We start from the raw sequence: 12,347 nt of genomic DNA on the forward strand, positions 1-12,347 counted from the left end.
CTTGATTTCTGACTGCATGTACTTAAGTGATGAGTTTACATGGCTTTTTCAAAGTTATTTAATGCTCCAAACGTCTGAAACTCACATCATGTGTATTCATGGAACTGCTCCCAATTTGAACTTTGACCTTAGGAGTAAGTATAATCTAAGCATATTTTAGCCATTCATTTTATGTTGGGTGCTGGGCATTGCCATACACAGGTTGTTCCCAGGTTTATATAATAACTTTCTCTTGCTGAATTGAAGATCAATTGTGTGTTTAGGTTTACTTCTATAAAGGCAGTGGTCCTCTGGTCTGCTGTAAAGTGTTCTAGTCATGAAAATTTTTAAAGTTTAAAATTAAATTGAAGTTAAGCCATTAACAGAAATGGTTTATAATTTACTACTGTAGAAAACTTTTAACATTAATTTGGTTATTAGAGTTCATATTTTAGTAATTGACTCTGAAGAGAACTTGTTAGATGAAATAAGTGATTTTAGAAGCTATGTTCTAGCCACACAGGTTATATAGTAGTATGTGGCTTTGGAAGGTGAAATAAAAGAGACATATATCTAAGTTAGAGTTGAAAAACAACTTAAGATTTTTTGGTGACAGTTGAAAGATTTGTCAATATGTAATTTATAAGTTTGAAACATAAAACTTTTTAATACTATTTTATCAATAATGGTAATAGAGAATAGGCTATGAAATATAATTTTGATATTTTCAAGTTTAGAAAATAGTTCTGTAAATTTGAATTTATGATGGAGGTCATCTGTTAGCACCATGTCACATAACAGCATTGTAGACTTCGTCCCATTGCCTTTTTCAAAGCTTTAATTTGCTTTTTAAAAAGATTATTTTTTTCAAATGAAAAGCAGGTAGATGTGAGTTCTGATTTTATCCATCTCCTGCCTCACATGAGGATTATAAATAAGATGAAGCAATTTAAAAGCTATAAATACTCATATATAAAATTATAGTAGAATTTTCCCAGGATTAGGCTCCATAGATTTCTCCTAGGGTATTCGGGTCTGGCAGTGCCTTAGAATTGAAAGTATCCTGTGACAAGGCTTTTATGTGTTACTTTAGTAACTAAATTCTCTTGAGTAAGGATGGAAGATGGGTATTACTTGTGTTGAATTTTGTGTTATAACTAGAGTGCATTGTGACCATTTCTGCTTATGCATTTTTGAAGCTCTCAGGCAGCTCTTTACAGTCTTTAATGTGCATGTGAATTCTCTGGGGCTATGGTTAAAATACAGATTCTGATTCAGCAGGTCTGGGGAGGCCCTGAGAGTCTGCACTTGTGAAGTGTTCTCCAGGGATGCTGGCACTGCTTGGTCCTTGAACTAAACAGGATTCTAAGAGTCATACATCATTGGAACTCTACTGTTTGGCTGAAAAATCATGTCTTGCTCTTTCTCAACATCCTCCTCACCTCAAAAGAAAGTCTCATTATGTCTAGGTTTGTGCCTTTCAAAAATTGGCTGTTAATGGCCATGTCCTTTTCTTTTTTAAATAGCAAAACATCGAATTGCTCATAAACCTCACTCCAAACCAAAAACTTCAGATATTTTTGAAGCAGAATTTGCAAATGATCTAAAATCCAAGGATCTGCTTGCTGATAAGGAACTGTGGGATCGACTTGAAGAACTAGAGAGACAAGAAGAATTGCTGGGTGAAATTGATATTGATAGGTACCTAATGACAAATTTCCTTACACACATTTCCTTATAAAATATGTGCCCCTTGAATAAAATACAGAAAAGCACATTATACTAAAATATCAATAACCCTACCACTCTTAGGCAAATACTAATTCTCTAGAATATCTTCCTTTAGGTCAGTGTGTTCATGCACATGCCCCATACATATGTGTGTAATAGAAATACTTAAAATCAATATACTTGTTTCTTATTATAAGATTTCAGCCATATTTTGTATAATAAATTAAGATACCAGATATTTATAATTATGGATACTTTATATATTACATTTTAAATGAGTTATTTTTTTACTGTAGTTAAGATAATGTAGTATGTTTGAATGACTTGTTAAAAAGAAAATAAGCATTCAGTTTAAGTTTGTGGCTATAAAGTGTTTATCCTTGCTTTCCTTTGCAAACTTTTTTGCTTATTGAGCATATAGTTTGTAATCTGGGCTTCCCTGGTGACTCAGTGGTAAAGAATCTGCCTGCAAAGCGGGAGATGCGGGTTTGATCCCTGGGTCGAGAAGATCCCCTGGAGAAGGAAATGGCAACTTACTCCAGTATTCTTGCTTGGAGAATCCCAGGGACATAGGAGCCTCGTGGGCTATAGTCTATGAAGTTGCCAAAGAGTCTGACATAACTTAGCAACTAAACAACAATAAAATTTGTAATCTGGTCAAGTAGTTATAAGTATGAAAAACTTGACCCAGTTACTTGACCCAGTTACCCTTTGAAATACACAGTGGCGCTTACTCAGAATTGTCAGAGTGCTTAGTGAAAGGTGTTACCATAGAAGTTGCTATATTATTTTACTTAAATGATATGCAGAGTTAGTTACTGTGAAAAATAAGACACAAAGAATATTTTTTTCACTACAATTTCACCTATACTTAGGTCTTTTTAATTAACTGATACTGTTTCATTTTTGTAAATCAGTTTTGAATCTTGTGATTTTCTACCTTGTGATTCTTTTTCAATTTTTGCATGATGTTGTTTCCATTCTGTTGCATTTCTGGTTTTGTTATTTTTATAAGGTCCTCGAATTCTTTGTAGAATGAAGCATGGGAAATGTATATGTATGTGTATAAATCATGTACATATGTAGAAGTCTTAGTTTAAAAATTGTAACAATACATGCTTATAAAATATTTTGATTATGAAAATAGAAAATTAGAATATGTTACAATTCTGTGGCTGTAATTTCTGGTCTTCAAATAGAGATAACATTCTCTGTGAATTTTGTGCTAATTTATGATTGTATTATTTTATTGTATTTTATTTTATATGACCAATATCTTCCTTACAAAGATAAAAAAATATTCTACTTATGTTTGAATAGTTACAGTATAGAATTAGCATAGAAATCATTTTTTCATTCATTTCAAAACATTTTTATTAACCTAGAAATCTAGTTTAAAAATATTCTATGCAAAACCTTATTTTTTACCCATTGAAATTAACTGAAAAAATTCTAATGAATTTGTTTGACCTTGTTTTGTTTTTCTTTACTATTAGTAGTAAGCCTGATACTGTGATTGCAAATGGAGAAGATATGTCCTCTGAAGAGGAAAAGGAAGATCAGAACATAAATGTGAATATGATGCATCAAGTAACAGACTCTCTCACCCTCAGCAATTGTTATAACAGTCTTACAAATTCAGAACTCTTCAATGGTCAAGTGAATAGTCCATTGAACTATTCAGTGAATGGTTCAAATTCTTACCACAGTAATGAAGATGATGATGATCATGATGATAATGATGATGGTGGTGATAATGAAAATGACCATGATACCTTAGGGGTTGAAGATAATTCTATACCAACAATATATTTTTCTCACACTGTCGAACCTAAGAGGGTTTGTATACTTTTAACTTTACTAATTTTTTCATATGATTTGAATATTAATGATCATCCTCAAAGCTCTTTAAAAGAACAGTAGTAACAGGGATTAATATTGTCGATAATACCAAACCAGAAAACCATCTTTTGCCTCTTGTTATGACCAGTTTTATCTGAAAGAGAAAAAGAAAAAAGTCTAGATAGTTAGCTGGTATTGGTCTGTTGTTCCCTTGAAGCCACAGTACAATTTGAAATTTGGTGGTCGGGAAGGAGATCAAATGAGTATTTGAGTATATTTATGATGAAAGTAACTGGCATTAGTTAAATTTTTAATTATATCAGGTTGTTTCTGTGTGAGCATATAATGAATAGGAGCATGATGAGCAAAAAGGAAAAATTTATCAGGAAATAAAAATTCGTTCCATTTCTCACAAAGTAAATATAAGCATCTCTGGGTATTCAGGACTTTATAGAGTTTTGGTATTTTAGAGCTGGGGGTTACTAGAGCGAGAGCTTCTAATACAGCTTTTCTTAGTATCAAAAGACTTTTTGTTCCCTCTTTACTTATTGTAGAATCCCCAGTTTTTAAATCCCAGATCAAAGCAGGTTGGATCTCACTGAAGGAAGGACCTTAAACTCATTCCCTTGCTCTCTTGGCCTCATAATACTGCTTTAAGGAGCCACTGGGAATTTCATCTTTCTAATTTGTCTTTCTCAAGGAAACTTAAGGCATAGAAGACCATAGAGTGAGTTAGTAATAAAACAGGGACCCTTTTGTCTTAATTTAGTGCTTTGCTTTTTTCTTTTTCTTTTTTTTAGCTATAAGCTACCCTTGTAGGGGTTGCCTGTATCAAAGTTAACGGTCTGTGGTTATCAGTCTTAAGTGCCTGTGATTATTATTTAATGAAACATATTTAAAGCATATTTACTATTTCTTAGGTCCTTTTAAATGTTCCCTGCTCTAATGTGAAGTGAAATAATTATATGGTTTTTTAAAATATATATTCCCATACTTCAGACTAAAAGAACATCTTGTGAATTCTTTGGAAAAAATTGACCTATTACCAGAAAAAAATTTTTGTTTTGTGATTTTCTTTTCAAGCTTTAAGTTGGTTTTCATTTAGATAAAGCAGGAAGAATAAATAATATTTGCAGGAATGTTGTGGGGAAGAACAGTCATTAATATGGAAAGATGGTATAAATGCCGAGTAGGGATAGAAGAATAATGTGTTAATCCTGAATAGCTTTGATTTTATTTTTTTGATCCTTAAATTTTTAAAAATTAGAGGTATTTAAAAATTTTAAATAGTTAAGCATTATCTCATATTGTTTTTATGACTTAAATTTTATATTCTTACTGAGTATTTATTTTGGTTAATTGTGCTCTTTGTTTTGAAATGCATAATTTAAGCCAAAAACTTATATCAAAGTAATGGGTGATGTGAAAGCTTATGATAATCTAGCATTTAGTTTGTATGTATTTTGCCTTTTGTATAATAATAGTTGCTGATGACTAGAATGGTCATTTAAAACTAGTCCCCAACCTTTTTTGGCACCAGGGACTGGTTTCATGGAAGACAGTTTTTCCATGGATAGGGCAGGATGGGGGGGAATGATTTGGGGATGATTTAAGTGCATTACCTTTATTATGCTGCTGCTGATATGGCAGGAAGCCGAGCTCAGGAAGTAATGGGGAGCAGCTATAAATACAGATGAAGCTTCGCTTGCTCGCCTGCTGCTTATCTCCTACTGTGCAGCCCAGTTCCTAGCAGGCCACAGACTGATACCAGTCTGTGGCCCAGGGGTTGGGGACCCCTGATTCAAGAAGTAATGCTGTAGAAGTATGATAAAGTAAGGACTTTTTAGGTCTTAACTGATAATGCACATTATTTCAGTGTCAAAATATGTAAACTGCCTCTATTACTATTATTTCTTTAATTGTAGAGTTTATTGGTTTTAGTTTTGACCTTAATTTCTCAAAAGGATAGTGATTTTTTTGCTGTGAAATTTTTAGGTCCGTATAAATACTGGAAAAAATACCACCTTAAAATTCAGTGAAAAAAAAGAAGAAGCCAAGCGTAAGCGAAAGAACAGCTCTGGCAGTGGTCATTCTCCCCAAGAGCTGCCTGTGATCAGGACCCCTGCTGACATTTACAGGTGAGTGGTATTCATAGACAGCAGAGCAGCCTGCTCTTCCCTACTCCCTTTTTGCAACTGGGTATTTACAGGAAAAGGTTGCTCGTAACACAAAAGCCTCTCATTGGAAAGTGAGGTATTTTGATAAGAGTTAGCTCTGTGTTTTAAAGGCTCTCACAGGAGCTGCTGAGCCCCAGCGCAGTTTCCCAGTTCAAAGCAAGTAGAATATTGCTCAGCTTTTTTGCACTTCCCCTCTTCACTAGTGCTTTTAAAACATTCCCAATCTGGTCAAAAATTGTATGTTAACTTTAGAAATGAAAGTTTGTGTTTCTCATGCGCTGGGGCAGCACTTTGCTACCAAACCTCTGGCAGTGCTTAGTTAGCCATGTGGTTTACCTTTTCAGAGTCTACATAACGCTCTTTCAATTTTTGTTGTAATGTTTGCTGAGAAAGCTGTCATTTGAAAATAGCTACTATTTTCATGACCCTTATTTGTAAAATAGTGAAAATTGCTAAATGACTTAAAAAATATATGTACATTTTGGACAAAACATATCAAGCTGTTGTCACCCAGAACATGCTTATAAATAAACTGCTGTATTTTATTGGGTCAAAAAATTATACTTTTAGAAATATTGATAATATAAGGTGTCATTTGAGGCCACAAAATTACTGTGATAGTGAAAATTTTGGATGTGTTTGAATAAAATATTTTAAATTAATTTCTGGAAAAGACTTTAAAAAAATCATTATAAATTTATCCTGTTTTATGTTAACTGAAGAGTGTATATATAATTTTTGTATTATAGGGTCTTTGTTGATATCGTGAATGGAGAATATGTCCCTCGTAAGTCAATCCTGAAGTCTCGGAGTAGAGAGAACAGTGTTTGCAGTGACACCAGTGAGAGCAGCGCCGCTGATTTTGATGACAGACGGGGGGTTCTGAGAAGCACTAGCTGTGAAGAAGCTGCTTGTAGTGATGCTAGTGAGAGCGTTTTGGAAGAGGAGCAACAAGAAAATCATCAGAAGAAACCTTTGCCTTTATCAGTAACACCTGAGGTTTGTGTATATCTTTAATTCTTCATTTCATAAAGTATCTTTGAGAGTTAAAAAGGTAGTGGTAGCTCCATTTCAAAGGGATATGCAACTTCAGATTTTCCCCATTTTACATAGTTATTTTGGGAGTTGAAAAGACTTAAAAAATTGTAGCTGCTGTATCTTCCAGATATGGTCTATGAATGATTAATCTTATTGTCTTTAAATTATTTTATTTTGTATAGTTATTTATTGACATTAATTGACAGGGTAGTGGCATTGTTTATTTTGTAGCTTCTTTGGTTTATACATATATTTAGTCTCAGAAGTCATAGAGCCTAATTAATCGTAGGCTTGTAATTTTTCTGGTAATTAATAATTTATAAAAGTCCTTAGCAGCTCCAGTATTCTTGCCTGGAGAATCCCAGGGCAGAGGAGCCTGGTGGGCTACAGTCCATGGGGTCTCAAACAGTCGGACATGACTGAGCGACTTAGCACAGCACACAGTCCTTAGCAAAAACAGTGTAGGTGTTAAATAAAATAGTGTGAAATTTTTTGGTAACAGAGTATTACCACTCTTGAAGTTCTATTTCTGTGAAATAGGAATTTTAATGTATCTTAATTAGAATATGTGTTTCATTTTTGGTTAGAAAATTGTTTGTTTTTGGCCACGCTGTGCAGCTTGTGGGATCTTAGTTCTCCAAACCAGGGATCCAACCCTTGTCCGCTGCAGTGGAAGCATGGAGTCTTAACCACTGCACCAATAGAGAAGTCTCATGGCTAGAAAATAATTTAGCAGCTTTTTAAAAATAAATTCCACTAGACCAGACTTATAGCCAATGTTATAAAATTAAAATAGTTCAAGTAGCAGATTATGTGCATGGCTGTGTGCACACTCAGTCCCTCAGTGGTATCTGACTCTTTGCAACCCTGTGGACTGAAGCCCACGAGGCTCCTCTGCCCATGGGATTTTACTGGCAAGAAAACTGGAGTGGGTTGCCATTTCCTCCTCTAGCAGACCTTCCCGACCCAAGGGACGAACCTGCGTCTCCTGCATGGCAGGCGGATTCTTTTTTACTGCTGAGGCACTGGGGAGGCCCAACAGATTATACTTTTCTCTTTTAAATGCTTTGGTAGAGTTAAAGAAGAAAATAAGTACGTATGACAGATAATTATCTATAGTTCTTCTATATTTTGGCTTGTGCCAGTGAAATTTTTAACTCTTGGAAGTTATGGAACCATTTTACAGTCTAGTGAGAGCTGTAGACCCTCTCCTCAGAAAAACGAGTGCACACATACACTGTCACCCACCGTGTCACACACAGGTTCGTGTGTGGGGACAGAGTGATACTGGGAGACAGCAAAATAAGAATGTTATGGTTTCCGTTATTCCCACACTTGGTTTTTTTTATTCTTGTGTTTAGTGGGTATTTCAGATTTTAGTTTAAGAAGTATTTGGGGAGACTGGGGAACTCAGGCCCTTATCAAACTGATATACCCATTTGAGTATATGACAAATACATATTAAAATATTTATCTTTGTATATGAGTAAACATACATAAAACTTCTGTTGCTTGTGCTAAATGTCCCTAGGTGGTACAAATGATACTAACTAGTAATTGGCAATGGAGAGATCATTAGTATTTAGGTACAGTTTGTATGATTAGAATATTCTCCTTCCCTTCTCCCAATATAATTATCTCATTTGACCTGGAGAAGTATCTTATTTAATAGTCTTCCATACTGTTAGAAAAGCAAGTGATAGACTTTTGCTGTTTTTAAGTATCTGAAAATTAGGTTTTAGTAAGGAGTTAATGTATCATGATATAGTTAGAATTCAAGTCTAGAGTTTATTTTCATTTCATCCTATTTTATAGCTTTGTATTTTGTATTGAACTGTTACAGTTAGCATCTAGATGCTATAAATTTTTTAATATCAAAATAAATAGTTCATGATTATGGAAAGTACTTTGAAAGATATTTTTCCATATCTTTAAATGTTAAAATATTCTTTTTCAAGAGCATTTTTTGTATAATAAGAAGGCTCTGTACTCATCATGATAAAATAGAGTTTTTAGAAAAGTAGACTATGAATTCCCTTTAAAAAGCTGTACTCCACGCAGGGTCTCACAGTAGTGTGGGAGGGTCAGGGCATTCTCGGTTCTCCTTTGGTGGGGCAAGCTGGAGCAGATTGGCTTGTTAAACTACTCAAGTGATACATTGTCTTAACTGATTTGTTCACTTGGTAGACAAGGGAGAGTAAAATATACTTGACAGTTTGCATGTCAAATGTGTGTCAAATTTAAGTTTGTACATAATGAGTTTTTAGAAGATGAAAGTAAGGAGATTCCAAATACTAGAAATGTTTAAAAAAAATCATAGCAACTTGAGTTTGATGGATCTCTCCCTAGAAAGATACAGAGAAGACCTATCTTTGGTTTTATTTCCATCATTTTGTACACAGTATATACATTTATACATACATTTTGTACACATTATATATACACTACAGTAGACAAAAAGAAAACATGTCCAGCAAATAGGGGGTTGAAATAAAAGAATAATTTTTGTGGTGTCTTGATTTCTGTTATTTATTGCATTAAAATTAGAGATAGACAATTATTTCCACTAGCACCAGCACTTTTAATTTTCTGTTTCCACTGACCTCAAATAAAACTGAGGCAAGATGCAATAAAATAATCAAATAATTGCATAAATGGACAACCACCTAAGAGATGTCACTGCTGCTGAAACTAGGCTGTAGGCTTGCAGGCAGCATGGCCACCATAGGATAGCTCATTCATCAGTTGATGTTTGACACTGTAATAGAATTTTTAATTTTAATACATTATTTTTCACAGCATGATCTGGATATAAATGGAATGAATGTATGAAAGTTGAGGACCTTTTATTTACCCATTTTTTGAAAATCCCACATGAACATGTTTTTTACATTTTGTTTTCTTAACATGTGTACTGTTAAACATCTACTTATATTTGGTGGTGTAATTAAGATACTTTTTAATGGTACTTGATTTCTATGAGCAATTTGTATTTTGATGTTGTAGTTTTGTGTATCAGAAAATCTAATGAGAAGAAATGTCTGATTGGCAATGCAATGCAGGATAAAGATTTTGTAGGCATCTTGTTTGTGTTTTGTTATCATAATCTGATTTTGTTGTCTTTTAGGCTTTTTCTGGAACTGTAATAGAAAAAGAGTTTTTGTCACCCTCCTTAACACCACACCCAGCCATGGCTCATCCTGTGCTACCCACCATTCCAGAACGAAAAGAAGTTCTGTCAGAAGTATCAGAAGGAACTACAAAGAGGGTTTCAAAGTTCAAAGCTGCCAGACTGCAGCAGAAAAACTAGGGCCTGCCTAGGAAGTGGGAGTTTACATCCTAAAACCTAGTTTTGCAAGTGTTTAGAAAATGTATAGCAAAATACGCTACATGTAATTTGAAATAAGGCATCCTGAGTAAATTTGGCAGCAAGTTCTCTTACTCTTATCAGTGGTATTAAAAAGAAATCAAAGTAAATATTTAAATACTTTTAATTTTCAGCTTATTTTGTTAATTCTCTGAGTACTGTCAACACTCATTGTTTAGGTTTGCTGTGTCATACAGTGGCAGCATTTTGATTATTTTTCAAAGAATGCTGTTCATGTGTGTTGTTTCTGTGTTTCAGACTAAATACTGGCAGTTTTGTTCCAGCTGCGATATTGTGCACACCATATGGACCATTTTAAAGAAACTTTTAAAATTTCAAATAGATTCAACAATTACATTACTTGCTTTACCTTTTTAAAGGCACTTTAAAAAAAAAAAAATCTACTTCTTGTAGGTTTTGCAGCTAGGTGGCTATTTAAAAAATCTGTCCCTGTTTGACTGACTGTTATTCTATAATCTCTATGGTAGAAAGCTCCATGTACCCAACAGAAAGTTTCTTTGGTTGAAAGAACGGTATTTTGTAAAACTTTTTTTTTTTTTAAGTAAAAATTTTATGAAACTTGGTCTCTCAAATGTTGTGAACTTTATGATTCAGAATTCAATATAAAAATGTCTTTCATATATATGCTACATGCACCATACAGTGGATCCTTGAATTCTTATGATTCCCTAGGCAGTTCTCCCCTAGTGTGTGCAGTTTTAAGTGGCATTTTATTTTGGGAGAGAAGGAAAAGTTGTCTAGATGATAGAAATACATAAGTAAATTTTCTTAAGTCAGAAATTTTATGTTTTAATCTTCTGAACATTTTCGTTCTTTAAGCTTACTTTCCTACTAGTAAATAATTGAGTAACGTATTTACTTTTGGCAGAACTCCTTAAAATAAAGAGAAATTTATTTTAACATTGAAAATTACACTTGCAAGTGTTAATCATTAGCTTGATGCATGCTAAAATGTAGCTTTTAAAAAGCATTTTGCATTAGTACTAAAATAGCCATCAGTGCCAGTCCACCCTCTATTCATGGCTAAATATTTAAAGGTTATTTATAGCTTCTTTAATGAATTCTTGCTTAAACAAAGTGAAATTATGTCCTAGAAAAGTAGAAGCTATTTGTAACTAGAGCAGCACAACTGTAAAAATTTTATGAATATGTATCTTAGTAATAAGGGGATGAGCCTGAATCCCCACAAGTTAATGGATAATTCAGAACAGAGAACTGATTTTAAAAGATTGCCTAAAAATGTAAATTTTTTTTCTTCAGTAAATTTTTATCAACTGTATATATTTTTAGTTGAAAACTTTTTCTCTCAGCCCACCCCCCCTCCACAAAACAAGAAAATAACCAAGAGTATAATCCCATGCACACAAAAGAGCCCACAGTTCCAACTGCTTGTCAGGTGAGCCTTTCTCTGATTTTCCCCCAGAAACAGACTTCATTATGGGGTTACTGTGGTGGTCTTTACAGACATGTAATTTCAAGAGTACTGTCATTAAATAATTTTTCATGTTTTTCAACTTCATCTTGAGCCTGTTGTTGTTTATGTAGTTTATATTTCTTCTTGCAAGTAGATGTTTTCCATCATGGAACAAAATGGTAGTAGAAACAAAGAAGTGTTAGATTTTCTGCTGAAGACCGAATGAAGGAATGTTGCCCCATTTCATAGCTTCAGTCTTAAAACAGAGTTTCAAATTATAACTTAACCATATACCTTTATTTTTTATGGTTAAATTCAGTATTCAATATGATAAAATGAAATTGGTCTTAAGTGTTCTCTTTTAAATCATTGTAAAATACAACAGACTGAATTTTTTTTTTAACTTTTAATTTTGAACTAATTTTAGATCTACAGAAAAATTGGCCAGAAATAGTAGATTTCCCATATACCCCCTCATCTAGCTTCTCCTAAAGTCATTTCATCTTGTATGGCCAAAATACAATTATTAAAACCAAGAAATTCACTTTAGTACAATACTATTAACTAATTTGCAGATCTTATTTGAATTTCACCCACTTTGCATTCAGCATTATTACTGTGATGTTTGCCTAATAGTGGTTTTCTGTTTTGCCCATTCTTTCAACATTTATTTCTTTGAATTCTTTTGTGATGAAAATCTGTCATTCACCTCCCTGACCTCTGTTCCATTTATTAATTCATTTCTTTATATCAGTATGGACTTGGATATTCTGTTCTA

General features: G+C 33.5%; 1 protein-coding gene across 4 annotated transcripts in view; it reads left to right on the plus strand.

Moving 5' to 3' along the window:
- Positions 1-11,674, plus strand: part of URI1 (URI1 prefoldin like chaperone) — a 62,963-nt gene extending 51,289 nt beyond the window's left edge. For 3 of the 4 annotated variants that reach the window (XM_061138916.1, XM_061138918.1, XM_061138919.1), the window contains exons 7-11: positions 1,506-1,680; positions 3,207-3,549; positions 5,548-5,690; positions 6,479-6,728; positions 9,895-11,674. In XM_061138916.1, coding sequence (XP_060994899.1) covers positions 1,506-1,680; positions 3,207-3,549; positions 5,548-5,690; positions 6,479-6,728; positions 9,895-10,077 — 1,094 coding nt within the window. In that variant the 3' untranslated portion in view covers positions 10,078-11,674. The remainder of the gene's footprint in view (positions 1-1,505; positions 1,681-3,206; positions 3,550-5,547; positions 5,691-6,478; positions 6,729-9,894) is intronic. The other variant, XM_061138917.1, reaches the window with a different exon arrangement.
- The last annotated feature ends 673 nt before the right edge of the window (positions 11,675-12,347 follow it).

Source organism: Dama dama, chromosome 4 (genome assembly GCF_033118175.1).
Source record: "Dama dama isolate Ldn47 chromosome 4, ASM3311817v1, whole genome shotgun sequence".
Lineage (NCBI taxonomy): Eukaryota > Metazoa > Chordata > Mammalia > Artiodactyla > Cervidae > Dama > Dama dama.